The 20,381-nt window shown below is 44.3% G+C and overlaps 1 protein-coding gene across 3 annotated transcripts in view; it reads left to right on the forward strand.

Annotated features, from left to right (window-relative positions):
* The window catches only part of FCHSD1 (FCH and double SH3 domains 1), a 288,678-nt gene that overhangs the window by 214,952 nt on the left and 53,345 nt on the right, over window positions 1-20,381 (forward strand). For all 3 annotated transcript variants that reach the window (XM_085617778.1, XM_085617779.1, XM_085617780.1), the window contains one exon: window positions 9,833-9,952. In XM_085617778.1, coding sequence (XP_085473904.1) covers window positions 9,833-9,952 — 120 coding nt within the window. The remainder of the gene's footprint in view (window positions 1-9,832; window positions 9,953-20,381) is intronic.

Raw genomic sequence — 20,381 nt, forward strand, 5'->3', positions numbered from 1 at the left:
ATCTACACACGCCCACCCGCCTCCCCGGCTACCTTTATCTGTTCCAGTTTATCTTATTTAGATACAACACACATGGGCATCTTCACTGTTATTACTACACTCCATCTTTCCCTGCTGGCGAAAAACAATCTGAGGATGGAGCCGAAGCCTATGCGCAATACGATCCAAAGGAGGAGTCACATACCTCGTGACTTCCATAGACTTTCCAAGAGGAAAAACAACTGCAAACATTCGGGTCCAACACCAGATGGCGATCTATGCACAGTGTGTAGATCTGCAGCTCTACATGCCAAGAACAGATGAATACTGGTAAGTAGCATTTGATTGAGATGTATATATATATATATTACATTGAAGCCACCTAATGAAATCTTGATGAACAAAACACTGCAACACAGGGCAGCAACAACAGCTACTTTTGTCTCAGAAAATATCCAAATGCACAGAGGGATCCTTTTCTAAAGCTTATTATGCTTTATATGAAATCATCTTTATCACTGTTTGATAATTACTTTGGGCCAGTAAACGACATATGCCTTACACTATACAATAGAAATGGTTAGACCAGTGTCACTGAGGAATGACAAGGAAAACGCATCTACACATCAAGGCCAAGCAATATGCCAAAGAAACGCAGAATCAACACAGGTAAAGAAGGAGAACTCTATGTTGGCTTCTTTAGCCTTAAGAATATTATTCATAAAGTCGTAGGACAAACAAGTGTTAGAAACTCTTGAAATGACTAGAGTTGCTGCCACAAGACCTGAAAGAGGAAGCCGCTGCTCTCGTACAGTTAGAACAAGTAGTTTAAAATAACCGTATTAAAGTGGCATTATGAAGATGGAAGAACCATAGCAGATTTCGACACCGGCACCACATTGCCCAACCATACTTGGTTAAGGATTTCCAGATTTGGGCAGCAGAACAGTCATATGCATAAACATAACATTTAATAGTAATATGCTACTTAGTTTATGAGGCACGGCCCAAGATCAGGGCTCAGATTTATATGGCCACGCCTGAGCTATTTAATCATGGGTATTGTTATAAGAAGTTCTGGTTCCCTTTACAAAGGGTGCTACATGCCCATTGTAAGCAGAATAATAAAAGCAACAGAAGCACTATCTGTATTTCCTGTTACCAAAGAAATATGAAACCAAGAAACTTGAAAGAGAATGCTTACATTGAAGATTGCTTCTTAGGTCTGAAGATGTTTATTTTCACATCCCAGACACAAGAAAATTTTGCTTTAATATCTCAGGAAAATACTCTCTATGCATGATGTTTGCATGAATGCCATACTGTTCGTGGGCCCGTAATACAATATTCAGTATCAACAATAGAGCATTGATAGTTCTGTGTTGCAGTATTACCGAGGAGTAGGAAATTGGGTTACTGGTTGAGGGGGGTGAAACCCAACTCAAGCAGGTTGAGGGGGGTGAAACCATACTCAAGCAGCAACCACAATTCTTACCCTGTCGTTCTAATCAATGTCTATTCCCGTCCAGTTAGCCATGGCCAGTAGTCGACAACCCTCGAGCAATTGACAACTTTTTTGCATACCATTCCTGATAACACTCTGGTGATTCTTGCCGGTGACTTTAATTGTCAGTTTGAATCCCTGAAATTGTGGTTGATGTCAGTGAAGAAGAACAGCATTGAGCCATTCCAGAGCCGAATGCCCCTGCAACACAGGCCTGGACTCCACTGGTACTTCAAATGCACACTCACATTGATTCACTCCCTTAGGGCCTGCAATGGGCGTACAAAATCTGATTCCCCAGCGAATCATACTTACAACAGACCGGGAAGTTCTTCCATTCTAGACTATATCTTGGTGGGCACCAAATCTTGGCACTGGGTGATCGATTTCAAGGTTGTGCCTCGATATGACAGTGACCACAATGCCTTGATTCTCGAGATGGTACCGCCTTGCCCCAGGGATGTTCACACAGGCCAACCTCCAACCAGCCCTAGGTTAACTCTATGTAGTTGCAGGAGGAGAGTTAAATGGGGGGCACTTTGTAAATCTCTGGAAAAGCTGGCCTCCCTTTACCAAACTGTCATCCCATATCTCGAGGCTGCAAATCAACTTAGTGAAAATGCTGTCTCTACCGCTGCCTTACTTGAAATTGCGAACAACCCCCAAGGTCTAGTATCTGATTTGGCAAATATGTTTTTCCCCATTACAAAATCTAGGGAAAAGGAGTCCCCGGGTCACCCTTGGTACAATGGCAATTGCTGTAAGGCCAAGCAAGCACTAGTTTTAGCTATCAAATCCATTAAAAGACAGACCTTTAATAAAAGACAAGCGGATAGACCAACAAAATCATTATTAATGTGTCACAGAAACAATGGGAGGGAGATAAATGGGAAAGCCTGAAAAGTGCCTTATGTTCCAGGGACATGAGGACGTTTTGGAATTTAGTAAATTCTGGCTGCACAGAAGGTAAACTGGCAATAGAACCAAACCTGGGGGCAGGAGTTTGGAAGACCCACTTTGAACCCCTATATGCAAGGGTAGAGGGCGTAGCAGGGCAGGCCATAAATGAGTGCCCCCACTCGCAGTCACCCGTTTTTGATGCTCCCATAATTTCTTTAAAAGAGATAATGGATGCCCTAAGTAGGGTAAGCCCCTCTAAGGCACCGGGACTAGACAGGTTCCCAGGCGACCTCTTCCGTAATGAGCTTAATATTTTGGCCCCATATTTATGGACCCTGTTCAATGTTATCTTGTAGGGAATTTTAATTCCCACGACCTGGCTGGGTGTGGAAATTATTCCAATTTATAAAAAGGGCTCACCACTCCTCTCCGCTAACTATCGCCCAATCAGCCTCATAGATGTCACCCAGAATATATACTCACGAGTGCTGTTGGGTCAATTAGAGAGCTGGACGGAGGAGTATTCTATACTTAGCCCCTACCAGGCAGGTTTTAGAGCCATAATGTCAACAATAGATCAAATTCTTAGGCTGCAACTATTGTACTGGAAGACAGTGCTTCTGGAGGGCGGCAGTCTTTATTTGATCTTTGTGGACCTAAAATCGCCATTTGACCAGGTCCCCAGGGACAAACTGTGGTAGTTTCTACTAAATTTGGGGGGCCCTCCCTACCTCTGCCACCAGATAAAACGGCTCCATGAATGTAATTACGCCCACATCAGGCACGGGGAAAATGGCGAGCTCACTGACCCCATTTCCATAGATAGAGGGGTACGACAAGGGTGCGTGTTGGCCCGACCCTTTTCTGCTTATTTATTAACAGCCTAGTGGAGACCCTGATTGCTGGGAGGGACATAGATGCTCCTAGGTTTGCGGACCTCAAGGTTTCTGCCTTGATGTTCACCGACGATACCCTCTTACTATCTACGTCCCCTATGGGAATACAGAGGGCCCTAGATATCTTTCATTCATTTTGCAAAAGTAGGGGTTTAGAGATAAGTTCACAGAAAACGAAATGCATGGCTTTTAATGCAGGAAACATCACACAACCAAACCCTCAGCTAGACGGGAAACCATTAGAGAAAGTGACCGTCTTCGAATATTTAGGATTAACACTTACTAAGAAAATGGAGTGGAGCGCACAAATAAAGAAGACTAGCCTAAAGTTGGGCCAGACAACGAGGGGTTAGCAAAGATGCTCAGGAAGTGTACTCATAAAATGGTTGGACTGGTGATGGAAATTTATAAAGCCCAAGTAAGGGGGGTGCCTTGTATGGGGCAGAAATCTGGGGCCATCGGCCATCCGACCCCCGATCCAAGAATGAGAATTCCTTTGCCAGGCAACTCTTAGGTCTCCACATAAGTACACCACTAACGCCACTTCGAATGGATCTTGGGGTCAGCCCAATTGCAGAGAAAGTTGCTCTCAGACCCCTCTTACATTGGCAACATTTATGGAGTACCCCAGAATTAGTGGCTTTTAGAGAAGAACTGAAAGAAGTGTTAAACTTTCAGGGACCTGGTAAAATCCCATGGCTGATTACATCAAAAACTGTTTAGAAGCTATGGGGATGGGTGACCTAAGGGCTAACGCTGAAGGAAGCTGCATGTCAATATCCAGAAAGACCCTGTCAAAGATCTTTAGGGAATTTAAACTTCATCAGATAAAGAGGAACACCGCGACTGGCATATTGACTGCATCCTTCCTAGAGGTTAAAGAACAATACAGGCTAGAACATGCTCTTGATGTCATCTAGCCTCCCCTTGCCAAAAAACGTTATCTACAATTTAGGCACGGAGTATTGTTGTTTCGTGCCTTTACAAACAATTGGAGGGACACTCTGACTCAGGGTTGTCCGGTCTGCAATAATATTTCAGAGACGGACCAACACATATTATTTTTCTGCCCGGCATACAAGAAGGTTAGACACCGATGGTTACTACAGGTATGTAGAAACCTCAGAACATATCACTGTGCGGAGTGCTATAGGATACTAAAATATGACACTAGCATGCCTATTGTGTATTCAGTCACTCGATATTTATTCTCTATGTGGTGTGTCCGCTGAGCCATTTTAAAATTAGGCCCCTCCTAATTCGATTATTTCACCCCATTTCTGTGATTATAAACATGCCACCAATCTCACCCTTTTTAAATTTTAAATGTCACAAATGTGTATTTTTATGTATTTATCACATTTTAAAACTTTTATTTTGAATCCTGTGATACGGCAATGCACATGCACTTTACCTTTGGAACATGTAAATGTATGAACTGTGCCATACTTTTTACTTGTGCTTTTATTGCCACAATGGCCGAAATAAAGAATTCTTGACTTGACTTGTATTATGCATAAGCTTTGCAATAAGGCAACCATCAGTCATACATGTGTAAAATCACAATTGTGTACAAAATTTCCATTGGCAGATTATACAGCTTCTCCTAAGTGGGCCTAACACGGATTCTCACAGTACAAATCTTCTACCATGAAGGTTTGTCAGATTGGGTAACCAACACCAAAATCCTTGGCTCCCACGTTTTTCGGTGAGATTTCATGTAACAAAATGCCTCTTCACAGGCTTTACCACAATATAATAACAATCCTCTCTAAAACACCTATTAAATTTAACATGTACTTTTCACAATGAATAAGGAAAGCCTACTGCCTTTGTTGTAACTTTTCATAATAAACCAATCAGACATATGGTTAGCTTTTCCATATGAACTAATGAGGCCTATGGCCTTTATCATAACCAACTCAGCCCTACTGTATTTAACATAAGCTTTCCCACAAAGAAACCATTAGTATACAGTCATACAATTTTCTGTACAAAATTACATGAGGCAAAACAGTATGCAACCCCCTCCTGAGAGGGCCGGACAGAAATGTTTACAGTGCAAATCTTCTACCCCAAGGGTTTGCCAGAAAGGGTAACGAACTGCACAGTCCTTTCCTGCTACGATAATCTGTGAAATTTCATGCAACAAAATACTTGTGTACAGATTTTACCACAGTGTATTTACTATACACTGTTACAGGCCTATTGATTTTAACAAATGCTTTTTAGGGTAAATAAGTCAGACCTACCACTTTGTCACAGCGTTTCATCATAATTGATCTATAGCATCGGACAAATGACGTCATTGGCTTGTCACCAAAACCAGTGGAGGCCTACTGTGCTGAACATAAGCTTGCCAACAAAACAAAGTGTAATGCAAGCACTCGCTACAGTGGAAGCATAGAAAACCTGGCCTATCAAATGCTTTCTTTATGAGAGTCGCTCTGTAGGAGGAGCCAAAGCCATTCACTGCTTCTTGAAGCTCTTTTTTCTGCTGAGCACTTAAGGTGTTTAAAAGTAGGATATGCTTTTCTTATCCAGCAGCTCACAAAGTCAATCTGAAATGAAGAAGATATCAAGGCATTAATAATATGGGGTCTCTTTTGATGAGACTGAGATCTAGTCCTGAATGTTTTCTCAAGATGAAATGCATACGTGTGCCTTTCATGCCGTGCTTGTTCTTCTGTATATGAGAACACACGGTGAGATTTTCCTAGCAGCAGTTATTATGATATGCTGCACTCAAGTGTGTTTGAAGAGGCGGAGTTTGTCTGAAGAGGGCATTAATGGAGTTGTAACAAGGAGGCTGGTACATTGGTGCTTATGATTTGGTACTAGCTTAAGGTTATTATTTTTTGGTGATTCGTTTTTTGAAACTCAGGCTAGTGGCGGTCTCTAGTAAAACAAGCAATTGCAATGCAATAGGTCTCGTATTTACACGAGTTTGAGCTATTGGCATTGTAAATGACAATGCCTTTTATTTATGTTTTGGTTTTTAAAACAAAAATAAAAGGCATTGTCATTTACAATGCCAATAGTTTAAACTTGCGTAAGTGCGAGACCTATTGCATTGCAAATACTTGTTTTCTGTTTTTGTTGCACGCGAGGAGGGGGAGGGGCTGGGCTGTAAATCCACACTTGCCGGCCGGTGCAGTGTAGAAACAAAAGCGTATGTTGAAGCACGGCTCTCACTTCGGCTTCTTAAATTTAAATTGAAAGTGCGACATTTATAAATAAATAAAGGCCCACACTTTAGCAGCTCTGTTCATAAATACATAAAACGGCATTAGACTTGCTGCATTTGACCGAGCAATGAAAATTCAAAACGTGCAGTGCTGCATCCATGAAGCGGCCGCTGTGCTCGTACACGAGCAGAGGCAAAGGAAAAGATTTGTGCTTACAAGACTTAATAACACATACTGTGTAACAACCAAAGTAAAATGGCCAGTCGCCATGGGAGGTTACAAATGAAGACAATGCGGTACTAAGGAGGTACTAAAAAGCCTATTTATGAATTAGAAGCCAGCATTTACGAAGTACAATGACACAAGCCAATGACAAATATGGGCGGAGAGTGGGCGGGGCTTTTATTCCATACTCTACTACAACAAGTCTCGTAGAGCAGCGCATGTGCGCTGACTCTACGCTTAACCTAAAAGGCTTGACGATCTGCGGTTTCATCTCTTCTCGACTGTTTACAAGGTATTATATCTTTTTTCTTGTCAGAGCATTATTTGTGCCAAATAAATCAGTGTTAATGTTTGTGGAAAACGAGGTGAAAATCCAGGCCTGGGTGGAAGATCTGGGTGGGCTTGCAGCTTCTGAGAAAAGCCTTGCAAAAGCATCGATCAATTTTTGCTAAATCTTACTGTGCAAGGAGCTGTTGGGATGATTTTTCTCATTAAGATGTATGGACAATCCTTTAGTGCCTAAATTAGAACAGATGAGTTGTTGACAGATAGTTGTTTGTGGTAATTTAATTGGTTGGATACATTGGGGGCTTCCTGGGTATACTTTTCCCTATTCTTTTTTACGGCAGTCCCTCTCTCTGTGTATATGTTTTTTGTGTTTTCTATTTTCTGGGTGTTGCTTTATGGGGGCTGTTTGGGGTGTGACACCCCCCAAATAAATGCATTTTAAGATTGGCAGTTGTATCCGGGAGCCTGAGTCGGGTCGACTTTCTCTGTGTCAGTTTTTCTTTTGTTGTGAGCCAAGAATGAAAGACAAAACAGTGACCTTTGATGGAAATCGAGAGAGAGAAAGAGGGAAGGAGACAGATATTCTCATCTGCTGGCTAAATTTCAAAAAATGAAATCAGATAACCTGGAATCAATACCGGCTACCCTGTGTCTCAACTGTGTGATCCTAGGAAAATATTTTATTTCCCATAGCTTCCTTTTTCTTTATTGCCACACGTGACCACCCTTTTAAAGACTTGAATTCGGGATGTGTGCTGTACAATCGCCTCCTATATTGGATTTAATAGACTTGAAAACACTCCATCGATAATGAGAATACAGGGCACATTTAGGGTTTACATAACTAATGACCTGCCTCCTGCTTGACTAATGTAATTGTCTCTGTTGGCAAACCATGAATGTTTCTAAGAATGATCACTTTTCATAAATGCCTGTAAAAGGAAGTGAGATAATCTGATGTGCTAACGTGAAATGTTTCTGCATATTAAAATAAATACACTTTTTTGAATTCTGAAGGGATTGTATCATATTTTTACATTACGTTTGTTGCACAATATATATACATATATGCTAAATGTTTTTATGGTTCGGCTCTTGCACGGACCTTTAGAGCCAAGCCAGATCATGGCTTGGCTTGGCTCGCCCTATGAATTTGCCTGCGCTCCGCCCTCTATTTTGGAACCCAGAATTAGTATAGGGAGCTGTCAGTCACTGGATAAAATAATATGTGAAAGGTGAGTACTAGAAATATGAAGCCCTGCTCACATGCACTGATTTAACAACTCTACCATCAAGGGTCCTTGAGAAAGAGACAAAAAAGAGTGCCTACAGTGAAACTACATTTAAAATAAGTGATCCCTGGGCAGTCTGTTGCATTGTACATGGCTGTGGTCATGAATTCCCAGGGAGGACTACCAGTCCCAGGTTGGACAGGCAGGGGTGCAGCTTCAGCAGGAGTGTTTGGCATGTGACACTCCTCAAATGCATTCATGGATTAGTTATTGTGTCTGGAGGCCAAGAGTTAGGTCTGCTATGACTCTTGGTTTTTCCCGTTGTTCTCATTTTACTAATATGCTTTAACGTGTTCATTTTTTGGATCAGGATCTCAAATGTATATAGTGAGCAGTTTACCAAAAAAGTAGTAAATCTTCACCCATAGACGTTTTCCTTCAATGGGTGCAAACGTACTACTTATTGTAATTCCCAGACATTGGCAGTATTATATTTGGAAAGCTGCGCCAGCCTCCGGTTTCAAGCATACTACTGGCCATCAACACCCAAAAGATGATGAAATGAATGCCTACAAATAGCCTAACTACTGGCAATCCCTTAAGGTATTATTCCAACTCATCATTTTTTCACCTACTGTATCACTCTAGACAGAGGGCCACCTAATGCATATCAATCATGACTGTGTTTCTTTTGGAAACAGTCCACCGGGAGCCTTGGTCATCTCACACCTCCACGCTGCAGCCCACTGCGTTTTTTAGGAGGGAAATTTGAGATTAAGACACCCCAATCTCACTGACTATGCTACGCCCCTGGCTATTTTGTCTTCTAGGTCCCCAATATCCTATATAAACAACGATTGAAAGTTTTGCACCTGACTCTTCATGTTGGTGTAATTGATGCCAGGTGTTTTCTTGTGCATTGCTAAATCAATTCACAATAGCAGAGATAGAAACAGGGCCGACTGTAGGGCAGTGCGACTGGTGCTGCTGCACTGGGCGCTGACCTGTGGAAGAGGTCGCTGTGTTTAGCAATATCTTGTGATTCGAGAGATGAGGGTCACTTTTGCCCAGTGGTAGTGAGAGAATCTGAGGAGGAGGTCATGGGGGTGGGGGCGCCAAAAACAATTGTCGCCCTGGGCGCCACAAGTGCGAAAGCCGGCCCTGGATAGAAATGTGCTTTAATTTTAAATCATATACAGCAAGGCAACACTGGTATAAATAGAGGCTATGTTAAGCCAGTCAGGATTTTGCATATGTCTGTCTGGGATCTGCGTTGATTCAATACTGATGTCTAAGGTAGCGTGTCGAAATGTTTCGATTGATATTGGACCCAACTGCTAGAAGACAGGAGTATGAAAGCAAACAAAATCAAGCTGTAACCCCAGTGTTAGAGGCAAGTAACTTATTTTAACATTCTGTATTTCTGTATGCAGTAAGTGCGTTATGCAAGTCTGTCTTTATCTAGTCTGTACTATAGAAAGAGGAAGCCACAGACCGCTGTGCATGCTCTTTTTGAGTGAATAGGATATGGAAATAACCACAAAGGATTCCTTTTTTTAGGAGCACGAGTGCCCTGTCTCTGATGCTATGTTTTAATGAGCTTGTTTTGACTATTTTCAGATAGAAGAGTTTGAATTTGAAGATTTCGATGACGGCGCTGAGATTTTCGAGGATTCCGGCCTCGGCCTCAGCAGTTCCCGCTCCTTTCCATCACCCTGCTATGTGCTCTACAGCTACCAGGTGAGCCTGAGCGCCTGGCCGTGTGAGCCCTTGTGCATCCTTCTCCATATTGTGTTCTGCTTTTTGTTATATCTCTCCGTACAGTGTGTTGTGGCCCTTGTATGAACACTTCTCTCTTTTGCACTGCTTCACAGACCTTTTAGGTACACTCTTTATTTCCTTACTTTCGTGTGCATGCCTCATTTGCAAAAACAATAGTTGATGGACAGAATGCAGAACAATGTCATACATTCACCCCAGTACAGAGATCTGGGCCTAAATCCATCGTTTTTTTGCTCACCATGCCGTTCCAGTTTGAACCCAGCCATATGCAAATCAGTCTTGACCCTGTGCCTCATGGGTACAGTCCAGCCCGAACTGCCAAGCCAGGTCCTCCCTGGACTGGAAACAAGCATCCTAGGACCGGTTTCAGGGTTTCACCCCTCTTCAGCCAGGATAGCTTGATTCCGGTGGCATGGAGAGCACGGGACCCACGTCTGGGCATACCCTTCCCACTCATTTGCTCCATTTGACTAATTTGGCATGTGCTCTTCTCCCCTGTGCACTGTTTCACGTCCTTTGTGTGTAGGGTGGACACTTATTTCTCTTGCACCGTTCCACAACATTCTTACATGCACATTCCTTGTTTTCGCATTCCTTTTATGGGCACATCTTTCTCATGCTCTGTTCACTCAAGTACACCTTATTAATCTCACACATTTTCTTAACGCTTATGTGCACACACATTCAGTCCACTACATCATGGAACTTTTTTTTACATTTCTTTTTCTTGGAGTTGCAGTATTACATGACCTTTGGGCATATATGTCCCATTCTTTGTAATCTATCAGTGTCCTCATTAGTCAAACTTCCATTTTGCATGTATCTTGTCAAGATAACTCTCATCCACCTTTCCAAGATCCATCTCTTACTCTCATTGTTTCACAACTCATGTGCGCACATACATCACATTCCCCTCTTTGCACTATTTATTATTTCTTTCTGTGCTTATTTCACTACATGACATTGTTTTACACATATTCACGTCTCACTTAGAGTTTGTGACGGTCTGTATGCATATTCCTGCAGACATGACTTTTCATTTTACGCTACTTTTTATTCATAATGGAAAGGATCAAGCAAAAACAATGAATATGAAGTCTGCATGTTTGACCTAGCAACAAAATGTATGTCTCTGCTAACGGAAATCAAAATCCACATAGCAAACGCCCTACTAGCAGCTGCTGATTACACCTTTTTTGCCTTAACTTCGCAAGAAACTCAAAAGGAACTGGAGGAAACCCTTGTCCCCACACCTTAAGTTGGGATATAAAAGAGGCATCAGACAATATCATGATGACATTAAGCTAGCACAGGCAACATTTTATGAGGAGAGGATTAATATGGCCTCCAACTACCCCAAGAACTATTTAAAATTGTGAAGTTGCTTACCATGATTGAACAAGGCTCTCATACACTTCATTCCTCCAAGGAGAGATGCAATGAGCTAGCCACTTTTTTCAAAAACAAAATGGAAAATATATTTACCTTGCTGCACACGAGCCCTATGGGTGGCCCCGAAGTGTGGCAGGTCACCTTTGTTAGGAAAAGCCAACCCTCTAGCTTAGGCCAACCCGGCCCACCAACACTTCTAGTATTAGGTACCTTCCCAGTATGGATCAAAGAACACACAAGACTCCTTCTGAGTAACATTAAATCTGGCTCTCCACTTGATCCCTCCCCCCTCACATCTTACTTCAGGAAGGGACTCCATCCTCCCCACGAGGGCAGACCTTCTCTCGCTATCCCTGAGCACCGGGATAGTTCCTAAGAGGTGGAAACATGCCATTGTGAAGCCATTGCCCTAGAAACCTCAACTCGATCTCACGGTACTGGGAAATTTCCGCCCTATCTCACTACTACCCATTCTGGGTAAAGTAGTGGAGAAACACGTCAATAGCACCACTTTACAGTTCCTGGAGGAGAATAACATCTTGCATCAGACGCAGACAGGCTTCCGCTCAGGACTTAGCACAGAGTCGTCCCTCCTAGTGATAACCGAAAAGCTGAAAATGGTACTAGACCGGGGGGGATCTGCAGCCATTCTGCTCCTGGATCTAAGTGCAGCTTTCAATACCGTGGATCATAATATCCTAATACATAGACTAGGAGAGATTGGGATCCAAGACAAAGCCATGCAATGGCTTGCCTCTTTAGTAAGTGACAGATCATTCCAATGTATGGAATCGGCCACCCTTTCAGACTCGCTCCAGGCTCCTTATGGAGTACCTCAGGTCTTGACACTCAGCCCTTCAACGTTTGAGTGCAGTAGCACAAATTGTGCAGGAGTTTGGACTATAAATTGTGTCCTACGCTGATGACACACAATTAGTAGTCTCAGTGTTGGATGAGATTAACTAAATCATCTTCAGATGGTACCGTGCTTGGAAAAGATAGCAAAATAGATGACCAACTGCAGCCTAATATTGAATGGCGACAAAAGGGACCTGATGTTCCTGGGCAACTGCCAAGGGCCATGGGCCAGGATCAGCTAGCCAGAGGACTGGGGTGCTCCCCCACTCCGAAGCCATCCATAAAGAACCTGGGGATGTGTTTAGATCACAACCTTTCCATGGAAACTCAAGTTAGAAAACAATCAGCAACCGATTTGGCATACTGCGCATGATCCGCAAGATCATAGACCTCCTCCCAATACAGGCACGGAGAACGGTGGTCAAGGCTCTAGTGGTCTCAAGATAGGACTACTGCAACTTCCTGTATCTGGGAGCCCCCAAATATGTAGACAGGCTACAGGTTGTCCAAAACAGATGCTCCTGAAGATCCCTAGCAAGGAGTCAGTGAGATCCTCGCTGAAGAAGCTGCACTGGCTGCCTATTCAAACCAGGGTCAGGTTTAAAGCCCTCTGCCTAGCTCACAAAGCCATTTATGACAGGAGTCCAGCCCTGCTAAAGACCCTCATCTCCCCATATGTCCCCACAAGGTCCCTCAGGTCCTCATCCGACTTCCTTATGAACACACTAAGGATAAAGAGATCAAGATGGGGAGGGTGATCCTTGGCATACCTTGCCCCAAAGCTCTGGAACTCAATGACCATGGAACTGGAACTGATTAAAGATGAATGGAGTTTCAGAAAAAAACTCAGGACTTAGTTGTTACCTTGATTTTCTCTTCCTCCACACCTTGACTTCTTTCTGCAGTGCTGGGAAGCCCCCGGGCAGCCATGCGCTTCATAAAACCCATAAACATAAACTAGTGCGGCACTGATTCCCACGTTGACCATCACTCAAAAATGTGAATATTGCAGGACAAGCAGGGAAAGTCACCTGCCACATCAGCGTCACTTTCCATCACGGTACATGACACTCCAGACTCAAACAGCAAGCACCTGTGTACACTTACCTGCAACAATTAGAAATGCACAGCTGATACCATCATCACCAACACTCCCACCCAATCTCGCAGGCAAAGGCACATGCTGTAGACTATGCAGACGCTGAGAACCTGTGCCAAGACTTCACCTTCAGTAATATGCATCTAAGTCTAGCATGTATAGTTATGGAAAACCTCAGGAGGAGATTCAGACTCAGCAAAGACATCAATAGAGCCTGCTACACCTCCTCACAAATGTGAAAAAATGCCTCATTTTATGACTGAGGTTGTCATGCCACTATGCACACTACACTACAATGGCACTCTGTTCTCATGAATTACCAGAAACATATTTGGCACTTAATGTTCATCGGGCTGAGAGGCTGTATGTCCAATCATTGATACTCTCAAAAGCCAAATGGCAAACAGTGTTATCTTCGTGCAGACACCAACAACAAAAACATATGGACTACTATGACATCAGTGACATTAGTGACTTCACCTTAGCCATGAAGCCATTGTGGCAAACACGCGGCCCCAAATGTGCCCATATGTCTTTATCAGTGTTAATGAACGCACCAACCGCCACAATCAATCACTTGGTATGCGATGCCACCAAATGTTTCACACTTGTTACACAATTGGTTCCCTAAGATTATCGTTTATCAATATAATGCGGGCTATCTCTTCTAAGGCATTTGTTGCAGAGTGAATAATAAAAGGATAATACTTGGATTTTCAGGATGTATTTTTTTACTCAGTTGTGGGTTTTAAATACCTTTGTCAAGGGCATCCGTGGAACGATTTGCAGACATTTCACCTCAGGGCAAACACATACAGACTCTCAATGTCTGTGTTTGCCCCACAGTGATTGCTGTTTTTGTTGTATTCTTATTTTATTTATTTAACAGGGGTGCCGGCCTCACCCCCTTGCCACTACTGCCCTGCTCACCCTGCCCAAAGGCTTTTTGCCACTTTCAACTGCAGCACTGTTTAATTAGGCGTTGCCGTGCAGGCAGTGAAATGTCCATCGATAATATGAAAGCTACACATTTTCCGCATAGCATGTGAAACATACTGTTGAAAAGTTGACAACCATCCATTGTCAGCGAAAATTAAGTATATCAAAAATACCTGTGTACTATCATTTCTCCCTATGTTTTGAATAATTACATCAAGCTTTGTCACTGTACACTCAAGATGAGTTATCTTTTCTACTCTGTAGAATTGTAGAATAACCAACACTGTTAACATCCTTTTGTTCCTTACCCTCTACAATCATATGTTCATATTAGAACTATGATACATTGCATATTGTATATACACATACAATATAGTCTAATCTAAGAATGAATAGAATACACAAACCTAAATGTGTTTGTACTTATATAGCGCACAGATACCCCATTTCGGGGTTTCCCGGCGCTGTACTCATACCGCTAGGGAACCCTTCCTGGTTTTTCCCTGTGAAATGTCCACTCCTGTGCATTCCCAGGGTGAAGCCAGGCATCCCAGCGCTGTTGGGGCCGTTGTGGAGATTAAGCAAGCTATTGCCCAGAGTTGCAGCGTGGGACCCATGATTAGAATAGGCACCGAGGCGAGAAAGCAGGTCCGAGGAATTATGAGCCAAGACCCGCCGAGGCGGGATTTGAACCCTGGTCCCGGGCCAGACCTCTGCATCAGGGTCTGCCGCTCTAACCATTGAGCCACACTTCTCCACATTAGGCCATATTATGCATTTTCATTGTGTGCCTCGGGCCACCTATTAAAATGTGCGCCGGGTGCAAACAATTAAAGTGTGCCCAATTACAGAGAATGCGCTGCCCCCAGGGCAGCCGCGAACTCGCGCTGCCGCCAGGGCAGCGCATTCATGTGGAAACACAGAGCGACTGTTTGCAGCCGCTCCGAGTTTGCACAGAGCAGGCGGCAACCGCCTGCACTTTTACAGGAGATTAGAGATCCGCCTGCAGGCAGGTGCAGTCAATGACTGCACCTGCCTGCAAGGGGATGTCTAGAACCCCATTTCTCCCCTCCAGAGGGCTGCTCTCAGGGGGTTCACTCAAACTGTCTTTGCATCTTCAGGTAAATGCATATAAAATACAAGCTCACACTTTAAATTAAAAATAAATGCAAGGTAAAATAACGTGCGGAAAATGCATTCTTTATTTTAGGGCAGCTCAGTTAGTTAATGTGATCGGTGCAGATGTCTGTGTGTGTGTAACCACACAGTCACAAAGCTATATTCTGGTGTACTATGGAATACTGTCCTCTGTATTTATAGTGCTATGAGGTCCCAACTGGTGACTGAAAGCACTATGAATATGCCAGTCATTATTTAAATTTTTTATTAAACTAACGGTGAGCGAGCCACTGAAGGTTTGATCCAGGTTCGAGCTAGATGCCTGGCTCTGGCTTGGTTCAAGGTCCTCTTGGACCCTCGAGCACAAAATGAGCCGAACTTTCATGTGTGCTCAAGCCTCCTGTGTACGAATAAAAGACAAAGCATTGACCTTTTATCTAAAACATGAGAGCGAAAAGATACAATATTGTGGCTGAATTGTAAAATGTGAAACCAGGAAAGCTGTTCCTTGCTTCTTCACTTTGAAATACGTGAGTTCAAAATGCTTGCTGTACCAAAAACAACTCACTTGTGTTTGATTTAATACACTATAATGTTGATCCATGAATGATAAGAATCTCAGCAGTGTTTAGGGTGCACATGTCCACTAATTTGCCTCTTAGTTCCCTAGTGGCATTGTTGTCCAGCTGAAGAACCTAAATGTTTCTAAGTTCCTGTTTAACAACTATCAATTTTAATACATATGTCTCAATGCAGTGATATAATCTGATGTACTAAAAGGAAACACTTCCTTGTGTTAAAAATAGTTTTTTTTAATTTAACAAGACTTTAACATATTTTTACATGATGTTTGTTGCACGTTTTACATGTCTAACATTTTCATGACTGATCATGCACCAGATCTTTGAGCCAAGCAAGCCTCTTGCTCGGCCCGATTTGTCTCTGGCTTGGCTCTAGTTGTTAATTTGTGCCTCGCAAAACTCTGTATTACACACAGTATAAGATAGGCTGCTGCATTAAAAATCATTTAAAAATCATTTACATGTAGAGGAGGCTTGCTTTGTTTTTTTCAATGCTTATCGTGCCTCATGATGTCATGTTACCTCTGCCTTATCAGCCCACTTACAAGATGCCCATAGAAGACACAGGCCCCGATTGGGAATTATGAGGAGCGGAATTACTGTGTAGAATTCAATTCCTCTCCATTATAAGAGGTCCAGTGTTCCTACACAAGAATTTACTTGGTGTGGGTACAACTAACCAGATTTTACCAGCTGAAAACTTCAGCAGGTAATATCACTGTGGGAAAAGTCTGCATTGCAGCCCAGGCCATTCTATGAGCATAGCTCAACCTCAAACAAGACAGCCAACATTCTCCACTCCTTCCTGTCCCTTCCTTTCCCCTTCTCTTTAACCACACATTACAAAACATGTTTACAACTGCTGCCTGCACACGTTTACCACCTGCTCAGAGCATGTGCTAAATGTATGTGTTAAACCCCAGAGAAAAAGGATTACCATGCAGCATACCACCTGGTAAATCCAGGTCCTCCCAGTAATTCCCAATTCCTTGAGGTGTATCTAGTAATTGCGCAGTTCTGGTGGGTTGTTACCACACAATACTGGTAGTTACTGGTGCTGTGCTGCCGGATGCCTAGCGCCCTGAGTGTGGTATTTGCCAAGAGCGGCAGGAGCCGCGTAAACCTTTCCCGTCGCAGCTGAAGCCGCAAGTTTCTTTGCAAGGCGGCAGGAGCCGCGTAAACTTTCTGCATCATGGGTGAAGCCGCAGAGAGTATTTCCGACAGCGGTAGGAGCCGCGTAAACTTTTCCTGTCGCGACTGAAGCCGCAAAAAAGTGTTTGCCAAGCGGCTGGAGCCGTGTAAACTTTCTTTGTCGCGGGTGACCCCGCGAACTGTGTATTAAAGCGGCAGGGGCCGCGGGGGATTGTCTTTGTGGTGGCTAAGTCGTGAACTGTGTTTCACAATGGCAGGAACCGCGAAGCAGTTCCTAAATACGTCTGGAGTCGCAACACCCTTTTGTTTTCTACGCTGCTATGCATGACTAGACCCACGAGTGAATTCTGCATATTGTTTTCTCCTTAACATTCTTATTTAGTAGAGGTGCACAACAGGAGTTGGCGGCACCGCCTCCAACGTGAGGATTCTCTTGAGTTTGTTTTCTTGCATTACTGCCCAATCATATGAGGAGGAAGTGCTGGACTTAGTGACTTATTCCTCTGTTATGGATTAACTTACCTTACCATGAGAAGTTTCCCGTGGTAAGTGAGAAGTCATAACTGCCACAAGTCAATTTCCAGCGCGACAGGAGTCGCAAAGCCCTTTCTTGGCGCCGCAGAAAAGTGGTGAGTGCAGCGGAGGCCGCGAGTTTCTGTCCAGAAGCGGCAGAAGCAGCTCCTTGACAAGTGACTGGTGAGTCGATAACCTTCCGGCGATTTATTGGGGACGCGCCAGTAATCTGGTACTGCTGCTCACTCACCTGTTTATTGCCGTGAGGGAAAAGGCCAGCAAGGGGGTCCACCAGCTATCCACCCGTAACCTGTAACCCGCCGTGAGGGGAACGGCCAGCGTTGGTGACTACACCTCCCAGCAGCCCCACGCTCACCCCAGGCGCGTGCCTTTGTCAACAGCAGGCAGCGCCGGGGGAGCGTAAAGCCGCTCCTGGAGCCCCACAGCGCGGGACACGCGCGAGCGAAGCCCAGGCCAAGGGCGGGCCCGTTTGTGCCCGTTAGAGACCGGTAGGAGGACGGGACGGGGCACCCCTCTGCGGTGCGCTCCACAAGGTTAGTGCTCCACAGTTGGGAACAGTTGGCGAACAAGGGCGTGGCTCAAGACTGGGGCAAGCCCCGCAAGGATATCTGTATATCACGGTTTCCCCTATTTTGCTAGCAAGAATATTTGACCATGGCCCAACAGAAAAAAAACACCGGAGGTTCTGTGTTGGGCACTTTAGACCAGTTTATTATACGTGCATCATCGGCACTGGAGAGAGAAATAGTACTGACTGAAAAAAGACTCTATGGATCCAACTTTTGATAGAAGGTCCTCTCTGGGCAATTTGGCGCAGGCAAAGTCCCCCCAAGACACTCTCGCTGTTCCCCTGAATACAGTGCCCGAAGTTACCCGAGGACAAACCAGCGCAACATCCGCGATTAGTTTATCTAATCTGGAGGGGAGTGCTAGCAGGGGCTCTATAATAAATTCTGTGGACAGCAGCATCCCGACTGAGCCTACACGAAGATGCATACAAACTCGTAGCGCAAACTCTGCTTCTATAAATAGGTTAACAACGGAATTAAAGAGGAAACGGGTAGATGTACACCACAAGGGAAGGAAAACAAAGGCAAAGAAGCTTAATCCGGAGATGGACGATAATGGTCCTCCAGCCAAGACAATCCTTGAAGTTGCCCACCCAGAGGCAGGACTTGCCGCCCCAATAACAGGTCTTAGGGAGGAGACATCATCCAGTTGGGGAGAGGACATGTGGGTCAAAATGGAACATCTGTTCATTAAATCTTGTGCTCCCATATATGAAAGGTTGGACAAAATAGATACTAGGTTGAGCATCCTCGAGGCCGAAGTAGCGAGGGTCCAGGATAGAGGGGCCTCAATCCTAGGTGCAAAGGGATTAGAGAAGCAGGGTAGGCCAACGACAGAACGTGTAGCTGGGATATCCCCAGCTTCCCGAGGCGAAGTAGGAATGTCTGGCTATGGCCTTTCACAGATAACTCATTTAGATCACCAAGGGCAGGATAGAGGTTCTATGCCAACTGGGAGTGACCTAGCACCTCAACAATGTACAAGGGGGGAGGGACCTTGTAACACTACCTTGATTACGAACCTTCCTGAGACAAACATCACACCCTCTAGAGACCGACCGCGGAAAATCACACCATGTATTAACCTCCCCCCGGCCTGTGCACCATATGTGGCAATACTAGTGGGGGTACCAGTACTAAAATCGGGTCAATGGGAGGACTATCCCGCCTTGAAAAGAAAGTGCATACAGTGGTTGAATGCAAATCGCCCACTCCCCCCTACGGCATCGGCCGAGATTTTATTTGCCCGAAGGGTAGAGTGGGTAGGGGGCGGAAAAAAACTAGACAGGGGTATTGCATAATAATCAATTTCAAGGATACTAGAGCTGTTGCGCACATATGTGGGTGGGTGCAGGAAAGGCCCAGGCCTCAAATAAAAGTTGTGCCCCTTGATTATTTCTATTCAGAGGGGAATATGTCCCCAGGTCATGATTGTTCAGGAGTAGGGGGGGGCTCTTACAGGAAATTCCTGGGGCATTGAAACCAGGAACAGGTACGATGTACTTTTGGGGCTCGAGGAATGTGATTGATGCCACCCGCCCCAGGTACAGACCGGAAACTTGGATGGCCGTAGTATACCTACGATGGAGGGTATAGGGATAGACAGGGGTTCCCAAAAAGATCTATTAACTGGTTTGCATGTTCAAACCTTAGGGGGAACACAGGCATCTCATGCGCTGCTAGATCCCGATGTTGGGAATGTTAACTTACTGCCTATCATTAGGGTGGGTGGATTGGATTCCCGAACAGATTTAGGGATAAATATGAGCGCAGTACGGTCCCAAACCATGGACTGGGAGGTTATTACAGAAATCCTTCCTTCTCCCTTTTCGAGCGATCTGTCCTTGCTGTCCTGGAACATTGCTGGTTTAAGCTCTAAGATATCACAGGAAGAGTGGGCTGATTTTATTGAGGGATACAATATATGTTTGTTCCAGGAGACGTGGGCAGTGGATCATGTTTTCCGTCAGGGCTATTTGAACTTTTATATTCCCGCAGAGAAGAAAGATAGGTGACGGCCAGCGGGTGGTTTGGTAATTTGGGTTAGGCAGGCGTTGTCCTGTACTGTATCACAACTACCTACAGCAAGTAGTGACATCCTGGTCGTAAGAATGATGATGGGGTCAGGGATGCAAGTAGATATA

Source organism: Triturus cristatus, chromosome 7 (genome assembly GCF_964204655.1).
Source record: "Triturus cristatus chromosome 7, aTriCri1.1, whole genome shotgun sequence".
NCBI lineage: Eukaryota > Metazoa > Chordata > Amphibia > Caudata > Salamandridae > Triturus > Triturus cristatus.